At 50.2% G+C, this 25,310-nt stretch overlaps 1 protein-coding gene and 1 long non-coding RNA gene across 6 annotated transcripts in view; one reads left to right on the top strand and one right to left on the bottom strand.

Moving 5' to 3' along the window:
- The first annotated feature begins 796 nt into the window (after window positions 1–796).
- Window positions 797–25,310, top strand: part of LOC132506349 (MHC class II transactivator-like) — a 39,342-nt gene continuing 14,828 nt past the window's right edge. For 3 of the 5 annotated variants that reach the window (XM_060124914.1, XM_060124913.1, XM_060124912.1), the window contains exons 1-9: window positions 797–938; window positions 16,158–16,304; window positions 16,544–16,639; window positions 19,032–19,094; window positions 19,274–19,354; window positions 21,654–21,698; window positions 22,765–22,905; window positions 23,303–23,446; window positions 24,606–24,770. In XM_060124914.1, the coding sequence (XP_059980897.1) occupies window positions 887–938; window positions 16,158–16,304; window positions 16,544–16,639; window positions 19,032–19,094; window positions 19,274–19,354; window positions 21,654–21,698; window positions 22,765–22,905; window positions 23,303–23,446; window positions 24,606–24,770 (934 nt within the window). In that variant the 5' untranslated portion in view covers window positions 797–886. Of the gene's footprint in view, window positions 939–2,546; window positions 2,614–16,157; window positions 16,305–16,543; window positions 16,640–19,031; window positions 19,095–19,273; window positions 19,355–21,653; window positions 21,699–22,764; window positions 22,906–23,302; window positions 23,447–24,605; window positions 24,771–25,310 lie in introns of those variants that run through there. The other 2 variants (XM_060124916.1, XM_060124915.1) reach the window with 2 other exon arrangements.
- Window positions 6,455–24,188, bottom strand: LOC132506352 (uncharacterized). Its single transcript, XR_009535796.1, has 4 exons — window positions 24,024–24,188; window positions 21,242–21,343; window positions 19,223–19,320; window positions 6,455–6,560 (listed from the first exon to the last, which is right to left on the bottom strand). It is a non-coding gene; the product is annotated as an uncharacterized LOC132506352 (long non-coding RNA).

A 25,310-nucleotide genomic window follows, 5' to 3' on the forward strand; every position in this document is an offset into this window, starting at 1 on the left:
GAAGGCTTGAGGCTGGGGGCTGCTCTCTGTGAAATGGGTGGATCACGCATTAGAAGAGGTGTTAAAAGCTCCTTAGCCCCAAACTGAGACTTTCTTCTCAAGGTTTCCAGGAGCCTGGGCAGAGAGTTAAAAGGCGCTAACTTTCTCCCTGCGTGAGACTGACAGTCTCTCCGCCACATCTAGTTGGTACCCCCAAACCACGCGGCTATAAGTATACCATATTTGGGGGTAAGACCTTTTTATGTGTAATTTCTGTTTTAGTCCAATGTTCTTAGAATAAAAATGATGAGTGGACCACTCGTGTTCTCCAAGGAAATTCAGGGCAATTTGGTGTGGGGGTGGGATGGTGGATGGGAGTGGAATCCCGGGAGTTTGCTGGAAGCTAGTTCAGCTTGTCTTGAGGCATTTGTGGGGCTCTGACCACGGCCCCATCCTGCAGAGGATGGCAGATATTGGCAGCTGGCACCAGCGTGGCTCCACTGTGGTTGCCGTTATTGCAGAATGTCAGCATGTTGAAGACCCTCCAATAGACAACTCATAACCTTCTGAGGTCGGTCACCGATTTGGTCCAAAACAAGGAACTGAAATTAACATTAGGTGCAAGTCCGTGTTTAAGGGAGCATGGGCAAATTAGAGCATGTCTAGATGCGAGAAATCTGACAGCTCAGACCACCTGGTAGGGTGAGAATTTTCTGCTGGTCCCTTACTTGCTTCCTTTGCATGTTTACTTAGGCTTGGCGGGCTCCAGACTTTTGTAGGGAGACTGGTCAGAGATGAGGCTGCCTGCTTCTGAGCTGGGCATCCGAAGGCATCGTTGGGCGGGCTGAGGGCAACAGGAGGGGCTGCCAGAGTCCGGGAGCTGCTGTCTCACTCTGTTTCTCACACCATGCGTTGCCTGGCTACGCGCCCAGCCGGGTCCTACCTGCCAGAGCCCCAAGGTAAAAAGGCGGGTGGAGGACGTTGGGGCTGAGAACGCTTCTTGATTTAGGGTAAGGTCTCAGCTCGTCCCGCCGTCCCAAATTGTCAGAGACATTGCTCTGAACTGGGGTGTGAGGGTGGCGAGAGGGGTCTTTGTCCTGCTGGGGCTTTTGGAAGAAGAGAGGTGGTTTGCCATTTCCTTCCACTGAGGGACATTCGGTCTGCCCAGATGCCTGGAATGTAAGAGGGTTTTATCAGCCTGAAGGGTACTAAAGGGCTGACTTTCACGGGGCGTGTTGTTAGCTCTCAGCATTCATGACCCGGCTAGGCCAACCACAAGTTCCTCTCTCTGCCAGGTAAACACTGAGGAGCTCGCCCTTGAAGGGTGGAACCCCTGCCAGATCCACCCTATCCCCGGGAAGCAGGGAAACCAAAGCCAGAGTCAGCCCCTTGGTCTAGATGTTGAGCCCCAGCTGGTGAGCAATACAGCCACCTGGACCGATGCTGCCCTCTCCCCAGTTTCCAAACGGTGTTTGGGGGGAAAAGTGGGGGACAGGGGACAGATGATGAGAGACAGCATAGCACAGACATCTGGTACCAGCTCTGAAGGCAGCACGGCAGGTTTGAATCGCAGCTGCACTGTTGCCTGGGTGTGAAGTGACACTGAACAAGTCCCCAACCTACTCTGAGTCTGTTTTCCTGGGCTGTTAAATGCGATTAGGGGGAAACTCTTATTACAAGACAAAGGTGAGGAATCAAAGGGTCTAGCACAGTGCCTGGTGCATTGTAGGATCTGAAGACACACATAGGAGCCCGTTATTAGTGTGGTTGAGACTGTAGGACTCCTCTTCTCAGATGCTGCTAAAATGGGAGGCTTCCTCTGAACCTGCAGATGGATGACAAGTTTGCCAGCTCTGTTGGTTGCAGCCAGAGCTTGTTGGGGGAGTTTTCCAGGGGGAGAGAGAGGTCAGAATTCACCTTGACCCACCCCTCCCTCAATACCAGATGAGGAAATCCAAGCCTGGGAAGGGAGGTGACCTCCCCAAGGTCTCAGGGTGGATGGAGCAGGGGTCCAGGACCTCTGGAAGAGGAAGGGTGAGAGGAAAGCAGCTAGGAGGTGTGTGGTGATGGGAACTCAGGGCTGCCAGGGCTGAATTTCCAGCCAGGGAAGTTCCTTGAGTAATTTTCTCTTCCTCCCAAGGGCATCCGGCTTCCCAGGAGTGAATGGCTCAGCGAGCAAGCCCCTGTGCCCTGCAGGGGTGGTTTGCCAGCTTCTAGGTGGGGCTGAGGTGGAGGGAAATTGAGGGCCAGACAGGGGTGGATGAGCTCCCTGCAAACCAGGGCTTGTATATCATATGCCTACGGGCAGGCTGCCTCCTCCAAAGCTGGGCACTGGCCATTTTTAGGAACTGATTAGACGCTCCAGGGAGTGTGGGGGGTGGACTGGGCGCTTCTGAGAAAGCACATGGCAGGCGCAGCAGGAGGCGGCTCGGGTGCCTGCTTACTCCCCAGCTTGGGCTGGCCCAAGCCCCTTGCTGCAGAGAGAAAGTGAAAGAGAAAAAGGGCAGCCACAGTGGGTGGAGCTGGGGTGGCCAGGCGACTGCTCTCCCCAAGCTTGCTCGCTCACCGCAGCCCCAGAGCTGGCGGGAGGGAGAAGCCACTGGCAGCGCGCGGGAGTCCAGGGAACAGCGGCAGGTAACCAAAGTCCCCTTAGCAGCCCCTGAAGTGGGGCTGGGAATAGAGGTTCAGAGACTGGTAGCTACTTGCCTGAGATCACATAGCAAGGCTGGGATGAGGAGGAAGGTAATGTGCGGAGTGCACACCCTAGAAACTCCTCGTTTCCAGCATCCCTGGAAGGATTCCACGCAGGAACTGGGGGCGGGGAACCCGGAGCTGGGCTGCTTTGCCCAGAGCACCGGGGCCCAGGGGAGGCGGCGGGGAGAGCCGGTGGGAGCGGCAGCGTCTGCAGAGAGATTGGGACACAGAAGGAGCACGCAGAGAAGGGAGGCGGTGTGGCCAAACGATCAGTAGACAGTCTCCCTGCGCGTCCTAGAATCTGAAGAAGCGCCTAGGGCCGCGCGGAGGGTGACACAGACTTTTCTTCTATGGGGCACCTAGGACCGGGGCTGCCCTTCTCTGAGCCTCAGCTTCCCTCTTGAATCACGTTCCCGCACTGACTCAGGAGTCTGGGTACCCGGCCCTCTTGGTGGGGTCCCCAGCGCAGGGAGGGCTATGGGGAGACATTTAAACGCCGGATTGGAGAAATCCTCACTTCTCTTTTACCATCTTGGGGGGCAGGGTCTTTCCTGGACTGTGTTTGACAGTCCGCATCTCTACCGCAAGTTGGGGTCCTGAGCCACATCCTCTAAGGAGAGAAACTAGGGGCCTCCGGAAAGGGATTGGGGTGGGGCTGTCCGGGGTCCCAGAATATCAGAATTGGAGCCACCATGTCTAGCTCTGTCGGGGACCCTTAAAACCGCAGTTCTCGCTTGAGTCCCACAGCATCTCTCTCCACCCTAGGTGACACATGGGAGGGGACATAAGTGCCCCACCTCCAATTGCGGCCAGGAGTTCCTAAATTTGGCAGGAAGTCTTCCATCTATGTGCCACTCCACCCCCCACCCCCCAAAAAAAGAAATACCATTCCCAGCCAATCAGAAAGTTAAGGAAATTAGTGCTTCTTGCTCTAGGGCCTGGTGGAGCTGAAAGTGGAGAAGATGAGACCCCAGCAAATCATCACCTTCCAAATCCCAGCCTGCCTTAGGCAAGGACCTGGCCTCCAAGATCCCAGAATATGGAGTGGAAGGGTCCTCAGAGACGACTGAGCCAGGGGGTCCCAGGCTTCCCACACGTGGGAATCACCCAGAAGGCTGTTTAGAGTGCAGGTTCCCAGCCCCCACCCCCAGATCCCATTGACTGGGCCTGGGGTGGCGCTTCCAATGGCAGGTTAACTGGCTATGGGATGTGTGTGTGTGTGTGTGTGTGTGATTCCTATCTCAGAGGTCCAGAGGTCATACATACATTGAAACGCACTGAGGTCCAACCCCAGTACCTACTCCATGTTATAAAACCTCTGGGGACTTCCCGGGAGGTTCTGTCAAAGTCCACATAGCCAAGTTATTAGCGGAACCAGGATTTGAAACCAGGTCCACTGAGAGCCCATCCAGTACCTGGGCGGAGGTGTGAGCCTCCACAAATACAGGGCGGGTCCTGGATAGTCGGAGGGAGACTTGTTGATACAGCAAAGCCTGTCTGATGGCAGGGACCCGGCGTCTAGTACCTTGTGGAGAGTAGAATCAGAAAATTAACACAGGGACCCTGCTCCAAGGCCTGGGGTCAGTCTTGGGCAATCAGGGAAGTGGCCTGAGGGAGAGGGTAAAGCTTATGTACTTGGCTTTCAGACTTGGCATCAGTCACCCTGAGTAACTGACTTCCCCTCCCGAGGGGCATCTATAAGATAAGACACGAGTGCTTTCTTGATGATTTCCTGACCTGCACAGAAGCACTTTGCAAAAACCACCAAAGAATACACGTGTGCCTGGTGTAACCCTTACAGATTCTAGAGGGATCGTTTAGAAAGATCTGAGAGGTCGTCACTGGGCACACGTCCGTTGTGTTTCCAAAGACTTTGGCGCATACGTGATCCGTGGTCCAAGGACAATTCTCAGAGAAGCCTTGATTGACACTGGTTCTCATAGGGAGGACATTGGTGCTTTTCTGATTCTCTTTGAATCCTCCTTTTTTTGTGAGTAGGCATGATGGCAGCACTCTAATACTAATGTTTCTTTTTAACAAAGTGGGAGGGCAGCTGACATTAATTTGATAACATTGTTTTGCTTTCAATGGCAAATGAGGCTGCAGTTTCTGTTTTGGGGTTTTTTTTCATGCAAGGTAGTGAAAGAAAGTTTTCATCTTTTTTAAACACAAAATTTAGCAAGGTAATCATTTTTAAGTGTACAATTCAACGGCATTAAGTACATTCACGATGTTGTGCAGCCGTCACCACCATCCATCTCCCAAACTTTTTCATGGTCCAAGCTGAAACTCTGTCCCCATTAAGCACTAACTCCCCATTCTCCCCTTGCCCCCGGGCCCTGGCAACCACCCTTCCACTTTCTGTTTCTATGAGTTTGACCACTCTTAGGTGACTCACATAAGTGGAATTATACAACATTTGTTCTTTTGTGTCTGGCTTTTTTCACTTGGCATAACATCTTCAAGGTTCAACCATGTTGCAGCATGTGTCAAAACTTCATTCCTTTTTATGGCTGAATAATATTCCATTGTGATCCATTCATCTGTCAGCGGACACTTGGGTTGTTTCCATCTTTTGTCTTTCGTGAATAGTGCTGCTACAAACATTTGTGGACAAGTATGTATTTGCATCCCTGCTTTTAATTCTAGAAAATTTTCTTTTAAAATAAATATGTTTGGGTTTTTTTCAAGTTAATTTAAGGGAAATGCTTGGGTAAATTATACAACAGGTGGTATGCAGATAGGACCAAAAAAACTGTAAAGGAGGCAGGCAAATGTCTGAAGTTTGGAAGACTCTGGATTAGTGGAAAGACCTAGTAGCTCTTGTAACAATCTAGGCTCGGGGGATGGGGCTACTAGGTCAAGGGGATGGCTGCTGAGGGACTTTTGGAAGCAAAAATACAGGAACTGGGGACCAACCTAACCTAAGCGCAGAGTCTTGGGGTTTCCAGCTGGGGAGAAGTAGAAAGGTGGTAGAAATGCAGGGTCTGGAAGGTTCCCTTGGAGGAAGGAAAAGCCATAGAGCCATGCAAACTGAGAGGCAATGTCTTCTCGGCAAGTGGAAACTCAGGCTGCCTTGGAAATAAAACGTATCTAAGTTCTCAGTCACCACAAGGCAAGTGTGTGTATGTGAGTGTGTTGGAGGAGGGGGTGCCCAGGGGCGATGCTCATGTAAAAATACAGATTTCTGGACCCCACCCCAGACTTATGGTCAGAACCTCAGGGGGTGAGGTCCAGCTGCTGTGTGTTTAGCACCCACTTCAGGCAATTTTGATTCACAGCCAAGCTTGCTAACTGTCATCAGACGCTGGCAGGCAGGGCTAGGACATGATTTATTTACCTCGGAGTCCCCAGCACGGAGCGAAGGGCCTGCCTCAGGCTTAGGTGCCGTGTTAGGCCAAGTTGGGGGGTTAGGACTGGATTTGGGAGCCTGGCTTTGCTAACTGCAGCCACAAGCCCCTCATTCCCCACTCCAGCACCCAGCTCAGGTTTTCTTCCAGGAAAAACTTGTTGGACTCCTCTTCGGCTCACCCACTGCAGCTGGGAAGGTTGGGGCTTGCAGAGGGAAGGCCACGCGGAGGTCGGGGAGGCTTGCGTCAAGCACTGGGGCCCCCTCCTCCCCTGGCTGCAGCTCCTCCAGCTGTCTCCACCCTCCTCCCCTCCCCCTGCCCCCAGGCCCGTCAGGCCCCTCAGCCCCAGTAACTGTGCCATTTACAGGCACTACGCTCAGCAGCCGAGCTTATCTTGTGTGAGTTCCAAGATTTTCCAAGTTGTGATGAGGTGGATGTCCTCCAGGGAGTCCAGAGAAGATAGGTGCCTTGCCCAAGGGCTCAGAGGTGGTCTCTGTGGGGTCTTTTGTGGGCTTCCGTATGATTTCCAGGCCCTACCTGAGGAAAAACAGAACCAAGTTGTCTCCGGTGGGGTTCCCTGGGAAGCAGACTTACAGGTGGAGATTTGCACATGGGACGTTTATTGGGGAGAGGTCTCCAGGTTGGGGAGAGGGCCCCTGGGGGAAAGGGAAGAAGCAGCATTGGGCAGAGTGAGGAGTTGGGCTGCAATACAGTCAAAAGAGAGGTCTCAGCCGATCCCGTGGGGAGGGCTGAAGCTGGGACGGCCAGGGTTATCCCAAATTGAGACTCCCAGACCAGACCTTTGCATGCCTACAGGCAGCAATCACTGCATGTGGCTACCGTGATTGGAAAAGGGTGTGACTTTGGGCTATTCCCAGAGAGGTTGAGTTGTTTTTGTTTGTTTGTTTGTTTGTTTTTTCGGCCACACAGCGTGGCATGCAGAATCTTAGTGACCCCACCAGGGATCGAACCCACGCCCCCTGCAGTGCAAGCATGGAGTCTTAACCACTGGACCACCAGGGAAATCCCCCCAGAGAGGTTGAGCTGTGACCTGTGAGCCTGTTGCCCTCTAGCAGTTGGTCCTTAAGGGACTGTAGCACACCACAGAATCTACTACATTTTTTTTTTGAAATTGTCAAATCAGAGAGCATCTGGTGGCCAAGGCTTAAACTGTCATCTGGAGTTGTCTTTTTTACTGTCTTCTGTGCAGCCCCTTTTGGGGAGGGGTGGGTTCTGCTTCCCCCCCCACCTCAACCCCATCCCCTTTAATTGAATAGCTCCATTATCACCTGTTCTGGGATTTGGGCTCCTTGTACAATTTCATTTGAAAGCCGCTGTTCTAGCATGACATTCTTATTTAACAGATGAGGCCGCTGGGGACCAGAGAGGGAAAGGGGCTTGCCCAGGGTCACATAGCCTGTCAGGTGCAGAGCAGGGTGCAGATCTCAGGTCTCATGACTCCCTGTGTGGATCCCGTCTCACCAGTCTGTTGTAAACTCAGCGATCCGTAGCTGCATCAGTCCATTTCCTCTGCCCTCACTCCAACTGCTGAGAAGCTCTGTGGAGAGGAGTGGAGCCCATCCTGCTTCCATTTCCAGCTTTCCTGCTCTGAGACCCCTTTATCCGGGAACAGGCTAGTCTCAGCCCAGAGAGGCTGGAGAGCTATGATGGAAATGCCAAGATCCTTGAGGGGGCTGGAACTGAGGAGGGCGAGGTGAAGCAGCAGGCTAGGTCCAATGGGGAATAACTCTTTGTGCCCTGTGGTTCCCGGACAGCTTATTTCCTAATCCCTTTTCAGTCTGAGCTGGTGCCAGAGCTGGGGAAACATACCCAGCACCCCAGATACCACAACTCCCATGCTTCCTGCTCCTTGCTTTGTGGAACTGGCCAGTTTGGGCACTCAGGGCCAGTCCCCTCCAAGCCTTTCTTTTGGAAGACACCCTCATGTACGTCCCAATCCCACCATGGGGCAGGACAGAATTCAGCCCTGCCTTTCCCTTCCCCAATCACCCATCCATCCCATTTCCAGCAGATCAGAGATAGACATGACCTTAGAAGGCCTGCAGGCCAACAGTTGCAAACCCAAATACCTAAGGGGCTGTAACTGTGCCCAATGGGACCCAGCAGAACGCAATAGGGAGCAGTGGGGTCTTTGGCAACAATTAATTGTATATTCTATATGGAGACACTGCGATGGTAATTAAGACACACATATACACACACAAATTGTCTTGGGAAACAAAATACCTAGGCCTGTAGGCCTGAGTCACTCTTCATTTTGAATCCGCACTCCAAGCCAATCCCCCTTTGGTGCAGAGGAGGAGCCTACGGTCAGAGTCAGGCACCAAAGCCACCCAATTACAGTATTTCAAGACCTCTCCTTGTTGTGTCTGCTGGCTCCTACTACATTGGAAGATGTAATAGGAGACACACACACACACACACACACACACACACACACACACACCTTCCAATCTCCCCGCCTGGAGGAGAAGTGACTAGAACCTCCAGCTGCCTTCCAGCCCCATTGCCCCTCAGCATTGCCAAATACCTTAGTCTCCACTCTGTCTCTTATGACCTCCACAAGCCTCTCCAGGAAGTGAAAGTCTTGAGTGAGACCAGCAGTTTCCGGAAGTCCTCTCTGCCTCATTTTCCTGGGTTGCCCCTACTGGACCAGCAACGGGGGCCAGAGTGCTAGGGCTTCCTCCTCTACAGATGGTGCCCACCTTTCCCTGTTCATCTCCAAGTCCTGCACATTCTCATCTCCTCCCCCAGGACTGGGGGCTCCTGGGCCCAAATCCCCCCATCCCTGGACAGCCTACAGGGTGGCAAGAGTGCAGTTTTCTTCCTTTTTGAGCATCTCCATGTGTCAGGCCTCTTTTGGTGAGCCACAGAAACACAGAAGCCCCGTGAGGCGTCCATCATTTTGGGTTTGGTTTGGTTTGGTTTCTTTTTAACTTCAGGAGCCTTTCAATCTTCAGTTAACTTCATATCTCAATTCGCAGTACACTATGATCTTTGGTCCACGTGAGGCATCTCTCTTAGTTAATTTCCGTTTCCCCCATTCTCTTTCCTCTTTCTGGGCACCCATTCGAATGCACTCAGGGTGTATCCTTTTGTTTGCATGTGTTCTTCTTAAATACGTGTTGCTCTTTTTATGTGCCTGTATGTCACTCTGCACATCTAGAATTGGGCTATCAGAGCTCATTCTGCTTCTTACTTTTTCACTCTGTACTATGTTATATTTTTTTTAAGATTTGTTTTGGATGTGGCATTTTTAACATCTTTATTGAATTTGTTACAATATTGCTTCTGTTTTATGTTTTGGTTTTTTGGCCACGAGGCATGTGGGATCCCAGCTCCCCAGCCAGGGATTGTATCCACACCCCCTGCACCGGAAGGAAGAGTCCTAACCACTGGACTACCAGGGAAGTCCCTGTACTATGTTATTAAGATCCACCTCCATGTTCATTTGGTCTGTTGCTTCTAATTATTGCACCATCCTCTACAGATTGCAGCAGCTGCTTTGTACTGTCCTTCCCCTAGCAATAGACACCCAGGTGGCCTCCAACTCCTGGTCACCACAAATAGCACAGCAGTGAGCAACTTCAGATGGGTGTCCTTGTGGAGCTGGGGGAGCATTTCTTTGGTATGTATATACCCAAGAATTGAATCACTGGGTTGTAGGATCTCTGCATCCTTAGGTATTCTAAGTGGTACCAGCCTGTTCTGCAGGTGGCCACACACATCCACTCCCACCAACCCCTTGGTGTCGCCCAGCTTTCTAATTTTTGCCAGTTGTACAGTGGCAAGTGACACCTTGCTGCTCTCATTCTGGAACTTACATCTTAGTAGCACTTCTTGGCTATGTCGCTTTAAGCAAGTCATAGCAACCTACTTAGATTGACACTATGCCACCTAAAGGCAATAGATTCCACAACTCAGAGAGGCTGAATAACTTATCTGAGGTCTAACAGTTAGTGTGGAACTGTAATTTGAACCCAGAGCTCACACTCTTTTTTTTCTTTCTTGCACACGCGGGCCTCTCACTGTTGCGGCCTCTCCCGCTGCGGAGCACAGGCTCCGGACGCGCAGGCTCAGCGGCCATGGCTCACGGGCCCAGCCGCTCTGCGGCATGTGGGATCTTCCCGGACCGGGGCACGAACTCATGTCCCCTGTATCGGCAGGCAGACTCTCAACCACTGCACCACCAGGGAAGCCCCCCAACACACTCTTAACCACTGTACCATTATCAACACATTTTGTCTCTTTTCTAAGATATCATCCGGGTCTACACTGCAAGCTTCTTGTCAGGGGCTATGTTTTAAACCTCTCTAGGGCCCCCGGAGAACTGAGCCCAGTGACTTTCTTACAGGGGATGCTCAGTAAATCATTGTTTTATAGGTTTGGAGAGAAAAAAAGTGCAAGGTGTCTTGTTGAGTTTATCTGGAGGGCTACAGGGTGCAAGAAGCAAAGAGGAACTTGTTTGATCCACAGGGTTGCTGATTGGGGGCTGGTTGTGGTAGATAAGTAACCCTGGGCTCCTGGCTTCTGGCCACCATGTGGCCTGCGGAAGCAGCTTGTCATGAAGTTGGGGAGCAGAGTGGTGTTAGGGGGCCTTTGGGGAAAGGCAGGGGGGAAAGCCGATAGGCAATGAGGAATCTAGAATCCCCAAATGCCTCATCTGAGTGGGCTCCCACACCCAGTTGGTGAAACTAAAGCTCGTAAGGGTAGAGAATGGTATTCAAGATCAAAGGCAGAGCTGGAACTCAAACCCATGTCTCTAGACACATGGTTCAGAGATTTTCCATTCCTTCCTCAGGAGAAGATCCCAGTCAACAAGTAGGGAAGTATTTCTTCTCATGCTCTTTCATCACAGTGCATAGCAGTGCTGAAGGCTTTGGGGTAGCAAAGGAGTCCCCTTCTCCCTCTGAATGCCTCCTCAGACCTTCAAGGATACACCCCCCTCTCTGGGAAGAAAGCAGCTGATAACTGAGCCTAACCTCACTGTCATCATCTGTACAATGTGTACAATGATACCAATCTCCCAGAACTATTGTGACAATTGAAACAAGATGATAAATAGAGAGCATCCAGCACAACCCCAGACACAAAAGACTCTCCCCAGCAGAGACGGAGCACAGAAAGGCTGCAGAAACTGAATATCAAGGTCTGAGCTAGAACATTCTGGTAATACTTGATTTCCCTCAGGGGAGAGAGGAATGAACCTTTATTTCAAAAACGATTTTGGTGTGTATGTGCTTTCAAAACGTGCAGTGTAGTGTGAAATGGGGATGGAAACAAACCCCAAAAGGGACTTTTGGTGGCAAAAGGATTAAGAACTTTTTCTCAAGTTGGATGTGGAAGGTGGTGGCCCAGGGGGAAGGGCGGGTCCAAAGAGAACCTTCTAAAAATACTGCCCACTTACCAGAAAGGCACAGCCCACTCCTCTGCTGCACCCCAGACAGCTCCTCAAAAGGAGAACTTGTCTCGCCACCCATGCCTCCTCGCTCCGGGCGAAGGCACCTCCCCAGGGTGGCCAGGGGGCCGGGGCCTGGAAGAAGCTGAGCCTTGGTGCCAGGCAGCTGCTTCAGATCCCAGCTCATTACTCTTCTCTTTGAGCCTGTTTCTTCATCTGAGAAATGGAAATACAAATAGCTAATGTGTGAGTTCAGCTAAACGGGATAATGTCTACAAATCATGTTGTTTGGTACCTGGCACTCAGAGGGCACCTATGAATTCTAGCTAGGCACCATCAGTCCTGCATGCTGGAGCCCGGGGGCAGGTGAGCTAGAGGAAGGGTTCTTGCACTCAAGGGCTCCTTGGCTGTAGGATCTGTCCTGTGCTGGGGCAGCTGACAGGGACTCGCTCCTCTGCAGTGAGGCGGTCAGGGCTCTCTGCCTCCAGCCTGCTCTGGAATTGCAGGAGGAGGAAAGAGTCCAGTTAGGAGGCTCTGAAGCACTTCCTAAGCATCTAGAGACACAGGAAACATGGTTGTGGGAACCCCGGGAGGTCCCAGGCCAAGTTGATTTTGGCATGAATGGGAGGCGCTATGGTACTTCGGGGAGCTCTAAACTGCAAGCCTAGATTCTCAGGCTCCCAATATAATGGACTTCCTTTGACCGTGGGCCTCCTGTGTGCCTGGCACACCACACAGAGCCCTTCTTGGCCTTTTGATGGTCCCACAAGGTAAGTATCATTATCCCAATCTAGTGGTGGGAAAGCTGATATTCAGAGAGGTTAAGTCACTTGCCTAAGGTCTCCCAGCCAGGATTCAAACTCAAGTTCTCCAACCAGGTGACCTTGGACAGGCCATTTCAGCGAGGTGTCTGAGTATCCTCCTTGGTCAAATAGGCATAATACTCCACATGCCTTCTCCCTAGGGCTCTTTGTGAGCTCGGATTGGGGGCTAGAGGCAGAAGTCTGTTGTGAGCTGCAAATCTTTGTCTAGTCAAGAGGAAATGTGTAAGATGCATGCTTTGTCTTGGAGATGCAGGAAGGTGCTGAGGCATATGTTGGGGGTGTCTGAGAGCAGACTTTCCAGGTTGCACTGCTGCCTCTGGGGCTTGCTTGTTCCTGTGGAGGTTGCGGGGTCTCCTTATGCAAAAGAACAGAAAGCTTGGCTTCACAATGTGGTAACGCAGGAATGGAAGAGAAAGGATCCCTTTATCAATCTCACAGAGGTAAGAGGTGAATTAATAATAATAATAATGACCATCACCCACGTTGTGCTCATCAAGTGTGTGCTGGACGCTGTTCTATGCTTCCATTCATTAAGCACTTACTAAGTGATGGTCACCTTCCTAAGGGCTCTACATGAATTAACTCACCTAAGCCTTATGAGCTACCAAGTATTATTATTCCCATTTTACAGATGAGGAAACTGAGGGAATTCCCTGGTGGTCCAGTGGTTAAGACTCTGCGCTTCCACTGCAGTGGGCCTGGGTTCAATCCCTGGTCAGGGAACTAAGATCCTGCAAGCCGTGCACGTGGCCAAAAAATAAAAATAAAGATGAGGAAACTGAGGCTTCAAGAGATTTAAAAAATGAGATTAAAAAAACCCAGGTTGTGGTGAGTTGGTAGATAGGAGTGGTTTCAGAGTCAGGCAGTTTGACTCCAAAAGCTCAAAGGAGTTGCCTTCTTTCTCTACTGTCAGTGTATTGCCCTGGTATTTGATCACATTTGGTGATGCTGTCCAATGTTTGAAGCTGAGCTTGTCAATAAGCTAGACTTCTTCAGGCTCTGCCCCCCTGTACCTCCCTCCATTGCCCATCTGTGATGGGACCCAGTCTCTATTCCTGAGCCTAGATAAATGGGGGTGCTTATTTGACTGGATATATTCTGATTGGCAGGAAAGAGCGTGGACTGGGAGTCTTGTGCTAGGGGATCAGGTGCAGGCCCCACCACCGGCAGCCTCTTGGGCCTCGTGCAAGGTACGTCCCCTCTCAGGGTCTCATCTTCTCCTCTGTAGGATGAAGGAGATTGAGCTTGAAGGTCCCTGGCTGACCTTGTGGGAAAACTGAGAATTTGAGTGACTTGACTAAAGTCACACATTTCGTTCGTGGAATTGCTGGGGTTCGTCCTGAGCTCTTGTCCCCAGATGCCACAGTCTGGAGAAAGGCAGATGGCTACAATGTAGGCTCGCAATAAAGACCACAGACTGAAAAATGGGAGGCAGGCAGCAGGCAAGATTTGGGACAGGGAGGTCTTCTCTTACCACCCTGGACAGAACAGTAGATTGCTTCGTTGGCTCCCAGGACAACTTGTTGGAAGAAGTGGAACCCTCCCCGCACCTCCCAGCCTTGGCCCCTCTCCAAGAAACGGGAGATGGCGGCCCCATCTTTCAGTTCTGCTTCCTCCAGTCATGGTTGGCTGGGCCTTTAACGCAAGCCTGATATGTTTGTGTTCCTGTAGCCCACACCCAACCCATTATAAACAGTCCACCCCGGCCAGGGCCTCTCGTTGGACCGGAAAGTTCATTCTCTGTGATATGTGGGTCTGTGTTGAGACCCTCCAGAGCTAGCAAGAGTTGTTGATGAGTGAAAGGAGAAGAAACACCTGGGGACGTGGTGGTAATTTGTGCGTGTGTGTTTTCTCACAACCTTTCCCGGCTTCAGTTTCATTTTATTCTGGCCCAGGCTGGGCACTCAGAAGGCTGTCTTAGATCCTCTGGCCAGCTCTCTTCTCACCTTCGCCAAGAAGCTTCTTTTGATTCTTTCCAGCATGTATCTGCATCCCAAGTATAGCGGGTTGAATAGTGCCCCCCCCCCCGCCAAAGATATGTCCACATCAAATCCCTGGAACCTTGAATGCTACCTTATGTGGGGAAAAAAAAGGTCTTTGCAGATGTAATTAAGTTAAGGATCTTGAACTAATATCCTGGATTATCTGGGTGGGCCCTAAATCATGTCCATTTAAGAGAAAGGCAGAAGATTAGGAGGTGATGTGACCAGTAAGGCAGAGAATGAAGTGATGTGGCCACAAGGTCACAAGTCAAGGAATGCCATCAATTCCCAAAGATGGAAGAGGCAAGGAAGGATTCTCCCCTGGAGCCTCCAGAGGGACCACGGCCCTGCCTGCACCTTGATTTTTGACTTCTGGCCAGAACTGTGAGGGAATAAGACTCAGTTGCTTCAAGCTACTAGGCTTGTGGTACTTTGTTGCAGTAGCAATAGGAAATGAACAGACCATGGAATCATAGACTCCCTGCACTAGAGAGTAGGGCGGGGTCATTGGAGCCACGCAGATGCAGCTTCACACTGGCTCTAGCCAGCAAGAGCTGCACGTCAGGGGGCTGTTAGCCTCTCTGAGCCTCATGCTGCTCGTCTGCAAAAGGGAGACCATAATGCCTACCTCCCAGTGCCAGTGTTTTGTTTTGTTTTAACAGCTTTATTGGGATATAATTCAAATGTCAGACAATTCACCCATTTAAAGTGTACAATTCAATGGCCTTTTTGGTACATTCACACAGTTGTGCAACCAACCCTCAGCCAACTTTAGAACACTTCATCATTCCCCCAGAAGGAACCTCATACCCACTAGCAATTCTTCCCCATTTCCCTCCACGATTCTCCCTCCACTGTAGCCAACTACGAATTTACTTTCTAGCTCCAAAGATTTGTCTGTTCTGTATATCTCATATAAATGGAATCATACAAGATGTGCCTTTGTGTCTGGCTTCTTTCACTTATCAGGATGTTTTCAAATTTCATCCATGTTGAAGCATGTATCAGTACTTTCTTCCTTTTTATGTCTGAGTACTATTCCACTGTATGGCTATACCACATTTTGTTTATCCATTTATCCATTGATGGGCATTTGAATTGTTTCCATTTTTTGGGTATTATGAAGTATGTTTTTATGCACATTTGTATACAATGTGGATACAGCCAGGGTTGTTTTGAAGATTAAATGAAGTAGAACCTAAGGCATCTGATATGTCCTCCAACAATTAATAATGAAAGATATTAGAGGAAATATGCCTTTCAATTTACAGATTACGAAACTCTTTCAATGTACAGATTACGAAACTGAAGCATGGAGAGGAGCACAGACTTGCTTGAGGTCATCCAAGGCAGGGGAGCATAACACTTATATGCAGGTCCATGAATCAGACTGCCCAGAACTAAATCTTGGTTGGACTTGGGTTACCTTATGTAGGTCACTTCACCTCTACGAGCCTCAGTTTACTCATGTGTAAAATGAGGTTAGTAATAGTACCTACCTCATATGGTTGTTGATGTGAGGATTAAATGTGCTAGGCCACGTGTCTGGCACATAGCAGGTGCCCTGTACATCTTAGCTGTTGTCATTCATGGTACTGCCAGCAGCAGAACTTAGGTCTCCTGGCTCCCAGGTATGAGAGGACTTGAATCTACACTTCTCCAGTTCCCTTTTCTGTGTCATGGGCATCTTCCCAGTGTGACTGTAGGTTCTGTGGAGGAAGGACATAGGGCTGCTTCTCCCCACTGCCCTGAGCACATAAGAGGTGCTGAATGAGAACCTTTGCTCACTTTCTTTGGCTTCTGCCAACCCTGGCCTTCACCAAGAGACCCAGCTGGAGACTGTGATAGGTGTTAATTCCCTGCATCTTTCCAACACCCCATGAGCTAACTGAGTGCGTCTCCCTTGCAGGCAGTGGACAGCACACAACCATGGAGTTGGGGCCTCTAGAAGGTGGGTACCTGGAGCTTCTCAACAACAATGCTGACCCTTTGCATCTCTACCACCTCTATGACCGGATGGACCTGGCTGGAGAAGAAGAGCTAGAGCTCTGCTCAGGTGGGTTCTCCTCCCTCTGGCCCCTTCCAAGTCCCTCCCCACCCCTCTGCCTGCAGTAGAGATGGCAACCAGGGGAAGCCCTGGCTGTGGAATTCCGGTCAGCACCACGGACAGCTCCAACTCCCTGCCACTCGGGCTCCTAATGGAAATATCTCCCAGCCCGCCCTGCCTCTCCCTCCTTCCCCACCAGCCCTCTTCCCAGATCTTTCCTGCTTCATCCAAGTGGCTTTTCCTCCCAGAACCTGATACGGACACCATCAACTGCGAACAGTTCAGCAGGCTGTTGTGTGATATGGAAGGTGATGAAGAGACCAGGGAGGCTTATGCCAATATCGGTGAGGAAGCATTATGAACCCAGAAAAAGGACAATTGAGGGAAAAGATTCTTTTATCTGTTTTGTTAATCTCACCCATTCACCAGGAGCCTCCAGGTCCTCCCTCAGAAATCGGGGCAAGGGGGGATGGGGAGCGAGGGCTAAAAGGACAGAGAATCGGGGAAAGAAGGGAGATGGAGAAAGGTAGGGAAATAGAGCCCTTCACTAATGAACACCAGGCAAACAAATCTCACTTTTCCATCTTCTGCCTCCATTTCTATACATTTTTCTATTTGTTGCTCTTCTTTCCTTCCCACAAAGCCCATATCATATGCCCCTCCCTCCCTCCCTTTCTCCTCAGCTCCTAAGCTAAACTACTCTAGTATTTGTAATAACTACCTTTGGGGGGCACTTGTAGCCTGCAAACCAGTGTGCATGTGTTATCATATTGAAATCTTACAAAAACAAAGGAAGTAGGTACTATTAGTATCTTCATTTTACAGATGAGGAAATTGAGGTTTAGAGAGATAAAGAATCTACCCAAGGCTGCATTAGAGATAGTAATGGGTAGGTCTGAAATTCAAAGTCCTTATTTTTCACCACAAGAGGGAAGGTATCTAGAGTGGGGAGGTTTGGTAAGGCTCAAGCTGAGAGGCTGGTTGGCAGCTTGAAAAAGACCTACAGTTTTCAGACAAGGGCAGAACTCTTTGGGACTCTCTGGGGAGAGGTGTTTCTGTTGTTTTTTGTGGGGGGTGAAGGATCCCTCCTTACCAGGTTCACCACTGTCTCAGAGGCTTTGTTGAATTAGAAAAAGATGCCCCTTCTTCTAGAGGATGCAGCCCCCATTAAGATGTAACAGCTTGGCTATCAAAGTGAAGGCTGGATTCCTGCCCCCATTTGCCCTTTTGTCTGGGCATCCTGTACAGTGAACAACCTGCACAGATGTTCTTAGTGGCCCTCTTCCTGGCATCCCAAGAATCACATCACTTAGGAGGTCTGGCATGAACATGGCTAGACATTCCCCAACACATAGTTAATCCAGCATCATACAAGGGCAGAAAATGGAGAGGAGCAGTAACTGTATGTGTCTCAAAGATTACAGAACTGAGAACCTGCCTGCTTCCTTCCCTTCCTGAGAATTTACTTGGGAGAAGCAGAAATGTTTAGGGCTGAGAGTATTCACATTTTCTCACAACTGGAGGCAGTAATGAATGAGTTGGGCTTTTTCCCAAATCACTTAGGATTTGGGGGCTTTCTCCCCTTAGGGGCATCTACACAGGAAGTGGGAGCAAGTGGAGGAGGCAGCTTCACCCGAGTCTGTTCCTGAAGTCTCTGGTCCTGGGCATGCAGTCATCTGAGGCACCCCGAAGGATTACATTGGCTTCCATTCCCATAAAATGGGAATAATAATCACACCTGCCTCATGGGATCACTGTGAGGATTGAATAAGTTTCTGTGCGTAAAGTGTTTAGAGCAGGAATTTGAGAAGAGTAAGCATTCAGTAAGTGTTAGGTACCACCCCACCACTGCCATCAACACCATCATCATTATATTTATCATCATCATCATCATTATCACCATTTATGCCCTCACTCCATTCCTCACTCAGAAGCCTTTTATGGCTCCCCATGGCCTGTAAAATCCAGTCCTAACTTTCCCCAACATGAAACCTTTACTGAAGACACCTATTTCTAAAAGTTTCCCAAACACCTCTCCTCACTCTGTCCCCACTACCCAGATAGCCCTACACTTTTCACCTCTCAGAATCTACCCCAACCCCCATCTTTCAAAGTCTGGCTTCAGGACCCCTTCCTCTGGGAAGCCCTCCCTGATTGCCCCATCCCACTATATACACTCTCTCCTCTTGCCATGATAACTGTCTTCCCTTTGGCTCCATGCCATGTTCCACTTCATATAATTAACCACCATTGGTTGTCTACTGTGTACTAGCTACTGTGTCGATTGCTTTAAATGCAGAGCCTCTAACCCTCACCATCCATCCCTGGGTCGTAGGTGTTATTTATTCTCATTACACAGATGAGGAAATGGGGGCCCAGAGAGGTTAAGTAACTGACCCAAGATTGTACAGCTTGTAAGGTAATTGGGGAGTAGAACTGGAATTTAAACTCAAACTCAAGACAACTCTACTACGCTGTGTTGCACTACTTTATAACAATAGATAAATTTGTATGCATACATATCATCCCTTCAATTAGATTAAGAGCCCATGAAGTTTCAGTGTTCCTTCATTAATTTGATCATTCATTCAGCAACATTTATTGAGCCCCAGTGTGCGCTAGGTCTGGAGGGTCACGGTTCCCCGATGCCCAGCCCAAGGCAGGGCTGGGCAATAAGTATTGCCCAGCATTCGGTGAGAACTAGTTGATTGACTGCACTTTTTCTTGTCTGGGCAGCGGAACTGGACCAGTATGTCTTCCAGGATTCCCAGCTGGAGGGCCTGAGCAAAGACATTTTCAGTAAGTTGGGGGGGTTCCTGGCTTGGCCTGCATTTCCTTCCTTGTTCCTTGGAGAGTGCTGTAATACCTGACAACCACCTTTGATGGATGGTCAGATCATCCCCAACATAGGGACAATGGGAGCTCACCTTGGACGTCCGCTGACTGTGTGTGTTGGTGTCTTTGGTTTTTCCCCGAAGTCGAGCACATAGGACTGGAAGAAATGATCAGCGAGAGTGTGGAGGTGCTGGAGGAAGCAGGACAGAAAAGTCAGAAAAGACGTGAGTGAGCCCCTCCCTGATCTGGCCTAGCCTTGCTTGACTCCCAGCCATGCCTTGGCTCTAAAACCTGTTACGGCTCCCGGTTGCTTCCCTCGTTAAGTTCTGTCTGCTCTGCCAGGCTTGGGTGTCCCACCCACCTCTTCCCTCACCACTGCTCCCTGGTGACCCAGGGAGGAAGCAGACGGCCCAGGATCAAATGGCCCCTCTCCTGATGGGTCTCTACCTCTGGCTGTTTTGATTGCCATTTCCAAAAGGACCTCTGGGCTCTGGCTTCTCTTCCATCCTTAGTATTTAAGGGAGGTCTCTTCAAGCACAGTTTTTTCCCAGCAAGATCTGGGTTTGAATCCTGGATCTGCTGTTTATAGTCTATATGAACTTGGGCAAGTACCTGCATCTCTCTAAGCCTCCTGGTCAGTCTCCCTGCCTCCTTAATCTGTCCTTACCCGGCAGCCAATGTGGACTTTTAAATGCAAATCAGATCATTTTGCTGCCCTGCTAACCCTCCAACGGCTACAAAATACACACCACAAGGGCTCTTTGATCTGGTCCTTCCCACCTCTCCTAACTCACTATGAGCCACCATGCTCCAGCCATACTGGCTTCTTTCCATTCCTGTAACCCATGTATCCTTTTCAGCCTCAGGGCCTTTGCACTTGCTGTTCTCTCTATCTGGAATGTCCTCCCCCTTCCCATGGTGGGCTTGGGAATCTGTTAGGTCTTGGCCAGCATGTCACCTCCTCCTGAAGGCTTTCCTAGACCAACTTTTTCCATATAAATTACCTCACTTATTTTCACCTTGTTTGTGTCTCTCCTTCCCTGTCGCACTTGTCACAATTTGGACTTATTTTATTTATTGCCTTTTGCTTAGTTCCCCCACTGTGAGGACAGGGACCTTGTCTTTCTTATTACTACATCCCCAGCACCTGGCACATGGCTGGCATGCAGGAGCACCTCAATAAATATCCACTGAATGAAAATTTCCATAAAATGGGCCTAACAGTTAATGAAAAGCTTACTATGTGCCAGACCATGTGTAAACCCTGTACCTAGTTATTTAATTTGAACAGGTAAACAGGTGCATGGCATAAAAATTCAAAATGTGTAAAAAATATTCAGTGAAAAAAAATCTCCCTCCCATCCTTTTCCCCCAGTCCCTCATTTTCCCTCCCTGAAGACAACCTATGTTGCCAGTGCCCTTTTAGTCTTGTTAGGAATATTCTATTTGTCTAAAAGCCAGCTCTTAAAAAAAAAATTTTTTTTCACACAAATGACCACATTTTGCCTACACTCTTTCTTCATTTAACATGTCTGGGAGGTTATTTTCTTAGCACTAATGGAAAACACATGGTCCTGCCTCCAGGAATTTCCCTTTCTTTCTATTTTTTTCCTTCCTTTCTTCCTTTCTTTCTTTCTTTCTTTCTCTCTCTCTCTCTTTCTTTCTTTCTTTCTTTCTCTTCCTCTCTCTTTTATTCTTCTTCCTCCTCTCCTTCCTCCCTCCTTCCCTTCCTTCTTTCTTCCTTTCTTTTCGTTTCATAAACATTTTCCCTAATATTTTATTATGAAAAATTTCAACATACAGCAAAGATGAAAGAGTTGTACTACAAACAACCATATACCCATCACTTCCATTCTACCATCAGTGTTTGGCTATAGTGGTCTTAAGACATCTCTAGCCATCCCTCTATTCGTCCGCCCATCCAACCATTTTATTTTTAGAACGTTTCAAGGTAAATTGCAGACACCAGTACTGCCCCATATGTCCTTCAGCATCCTTGTTATTTTTAGGGCTGTGTGGTATTTCACATAATCAACCATAATTTGGTTCATCAGCCTCTTGCTAAGGGACACATAGGGGTTTTCTCAATGTGTTACATGCTTGATACTCACTCAACTGATTTCCAATGCATTCCTGTGAAGTGGGAATCACTGCCCCCATTTCACAGATGAGAGATCAAAGGCTCAGAGAGGCTGTGTTGCAGAGACGCACAGCTAGGAAGGGACCAAAAGCAGGGTTTTTAAAATTTTTAGTATTATTTTTTAAAACTCAAACTCATCTTGTGTCGCCTCTGTGGCTCTGCCTCTCCCAGTGCCTCACTGTCCTGGGTGCTTCAAGATGGGGTTTGGGCTCAAGCAAATGAGTAGGGGCAGAAATTGTTGGGGGCTGGGGAGGGAAAGGGACCCCCAAGGCCACTTCCCAGCCATTTAAGGCAATTCTATAGGGCCTGCTGGGGTCCACAAGCCCCTCCTGGCTTGGAATACCCCTTCCCTGGGGCTGATGACCATAGTGTTCTCTCTGCAGCCTTCCCAGAGGAGCTGCCTGTGGATCTGAAGCACAGGAAGCTAGGTGAGCAAGGCGGGTGGGTCCTGGGAGATTGATGGGCAGGAAAGCCAGGGCCTCCTCAGGCCCGCATGTAAACTGGCATTTGAAAGCCGGGGCTCAGAGAGGTGAAGCCACTTGTCTGAGATCACACAGCAAGTGAGAGGTGGAGTTGAGATTCAAACCAAGATCATGATTCCATAGCCCATGCTCTGAAGTTCAGGGACTGCTGGGAGATTCAGCTCCTCCTACAAAGGCTCTCCCCTAACACCTCCCTCCTCTTAACTCTGAGTCAGAGCTGAGAGCCCACCCTACCACCACCACCTGGTTCCACTGCCCCTCCAGGCCACATGTCTCCTTTCAGAGTGTAGAGTCATCTCGGATCAGCTAGTTACCCAGTGCCCTCCCACCCTCCATAGAGCCCCCATGCCTCAGTGAGCCTCTTCCCCCATACTCCTCAGTCCCGCTCCCCTCCTACTCAGTTGTTATTGCAAAGGTTGGGCAACCAGCCCCTCTGCGGGAACAGACTGAGGAATGAAAGCCTCATAGTCCGATGGAGGAAGCCTGGTCCCTGCCCTCAGAAAGTTCTAATCGGATGGAGAAGACAGGGACCCTGTCCACGAAGACCCCAGGATGATGGAGAAATAGTCTCTGTCTTCAGGGAGCTCCCAATCTGATGGGGGAGGCAAGTCTCTACCCTCCTAGGGCTCCCAATTAAATGGAGGAGATAAACTCCTGCCCCAGTCTGATGGGCAGTGCTTGGGGCCTCTTAGGGGGCCGGGGGCTCAGTGACTGGCTGTACAAGCTGATAGGGGCCTGGGCTAACAGCCTATTCATAGGTCTATCCCACCCCTAGCTCTCCATGGCAGGAAGCTCTCAGGGCCCAGTCACAAAGAGGAGGCTGGGGGTAGAGGGCTGCCTGGCACAGAGCAGTTGCTGATAAAACCAGCTTCACCCAGGGCAGAGAAGAGGACAGGAGTTTCCTTCCACTGCCAGTAGAGATCTGCTCCCAGAGCGCTCCCTACCCTGGGAAGGCCCCTGCAGGCACCCACCCAGATCTCACCCAGCCTCTAACATTGGCCCTTCCTCACAGCTGAGCCCCTAGCCATGCCCGTGGTGACTGGTGCTTTCCTGGTGGGGCTAGTGAGTGACTCTTCAGCTCAGCCCTGCCCATCACCACCTGCTCTGTTCAACAAGGAGCCAGCACCCAGCCAGACCCGGCTGGAGGACACCGGTATGTTAGGGGCTTGCAAAGGGTGGGCTTCCCCGCTGCCCAGAGGCAGGAGCCGCCAGGGACGGGAATTCCTCCCCTACTAGTGTCCCCCACTTCTGTCCCAGCCAATGCCATCCTCGATGTCCCCATCAACCCGGTCTGCGCCAGAAAACATGCCCTGGAAGGAAACGCATTCCTAGGAAACACAGCAGGGAATCCCCGCCAATTAGGGAATTCACCCGCCAGCCCGATGCTTTCATCAGCTGGGAACTGAGCACCCTCTCTGTACCAGCACCACCACCACAGGCAAGCAGACACAGCTGCGGCTCTCTGGAAGACCGGAGCCCTTTAGAAGGGAGTCAGCTGTTAATTAAGATGTTAATGGAGAATCCCACCTCACCGCCTTTGTCTCTTGCAGTGCCCCCTTCCAGTTCCTTGTTGAGCTGCCTGAGTCTCCCTGCTGGACCCATCCAGATCATCCCCACTCTCTCCACTCTGCCCCAGGGGCTCTGGCAAATCTCAGGGGCTGGGACAGGGGTCTCCAGTATACTCATCTACCAAGGTGAGTATGCGAGGCCGGACGCCCCACCCCCTCTGCCTGTGACCTGACTACTCCCTGATCCCATCCCCCCTCCACCCCACCCCTGTCCCAGATATTTGGCAGTTTTAGCCTAGCACCTTCTCATGATCCTCCTTCCCCAGAACACCCATCTCTGTCCCCATTTCCCAAAAATCAAAGCGGAGGAGCAGGGCTCCCCAACGTGGTCTGGGTGAGTGATACACCAAGTGGCTAAGTGGCATTTTTTGGGTCACTTTCCCCGAGTAAGCCTTAGTTTCTCCTTTTCTATCAAAAAAAATTAAACTTTATTATATTTTAAAATCACAGCATCGGGACTTTCCTGACAGTCCAGTGGTTAAGACTTTGCCTTCCAGTGCAGGGGGTGTGTGTTCAATCCCTGGTCTCAGAGCTAATATCCCACATGCCTCATGGCCAAACAACCAAAACAAAAACAGAAGCAATACTGTAACAAATTCAATAAAGACTTTAAAAATGGTCCACATCAAAAAAAAAAAATCTAAAATAAAAGCACAACATCAATGCATGCTCATTAACAAACCAAGCAATAAGAGATACTTACAAGAGTTCCTGAGTCTCTCCCTCACTCTTTTAGTATACCGTTGTGAACAGTTTGGTATGCATCCTTGCATAGCTTTCTCTGAATTGCCTTGTTTCCAGGTCAGTAAAATGGTCCCTGCTGACCTGCCACATTGAAAGGTTGTGAATTGTCCAAAGGAAGGCATGTTGGTCTCTAAGGGATGGGAGAGAGAATGAGGCTAAGGGGGATACTTCCACTCAATTCAAGAGCATCTTTTGAAGGTTGCATGCCAGTTTTTGTATAATGCGTTGGTGCCCCAGGAGCAAGAGGGTGTTCTGGGCATCCAGGAAAATGAGTACTGACCACACAGTGGGAAAAGTGCTGTATAGCACTTGCCCTAAGCTCCCTATGAGCTGATTGTGTCCATTTCACAGATGGGAAAACCAAGGCTCTGGGAGCCTAGTTGTAACTCCAGAGCTCTTTCCTCAACTTCGGCCTGAAATTTCTTCCTCTGGAAGTTCCCCTCACCTTTCCCCAGACTCCCAGCCCTACAGCCTGATTTGGGAAGGGGGTCACCCAAGTGGGCTACTTGTTGTTTCTGTACTCCTTGCCCTCCCCATGTAGGTGAGATGCCCCAGGCCAGCCAAACACCCGCCACCAGCAGCACAGCTGTCCACAGCCTCCCAAAGTCCCCAGACCGGCCCGGCTCCACCAGCCCCTTTGCCCCATCGGCAGCTGACCTCCCCAGCATGCCTGAACCAGCCCTGACCTCCCGTACAAACCTAACAGGTAAGAATCAGCAGGACCTGTGAGAGTTACTGGAAGCAGAACTGAGGCCCTGGGGGAAGGGATTGCCTCAGACAATGAGGTCCACGAACAGAGCTGCCTGCAGACACGGGCAAGTTGTGTTTTTGTGTAAAACAGGGCAGGGAGGGTCTCCAGGGAGGGGGCATACGTGGGAGGGTTGGTGAGGGGAACAATTGGAGAATCCATGGGCCACCAGCCTTCACCATCTTGTTACATGGCAGGAAAACAGGCTCAATGCAGCCAGATCTTCTGAATTGTCAGCAGAATCTGGAGATCTTGATTTTTTTTTTTTTTTTTTTTTTTTTTGCGGTACGTGGGCCTCTCACTGTCATGGCCTCTCCTGTTGCGGAGCACAAGCTCCGGACGCGCAGGCCCAGCGGCCATGGCTCACGGGCCCAGCCGCTCCGCTGCATGTGGGATCTTCCCGGACCAGGGCACGAACCCGTGTCCCCTACATCGGCAGGCGGACTCTCAACCACTGCACCACCAAGGAAGCCCTGGAGATCTTGATTTTAACATAGA

This window comes from Lagenorhynchus albirostris, chromosome 15 (genome assembly GCF_949774975.1).
Source record: "Lagenorhynchus albirostris chromosome 15, mLagAlb1.1, whole genome shotgun sequence".
Lineage (NCBI taxonomy): Eukaryota > Metazoa > Chordata > Mammalia > Artiodactyla > Delphinidae > Lagenorhynchus > Lagenorhynchus albirostris.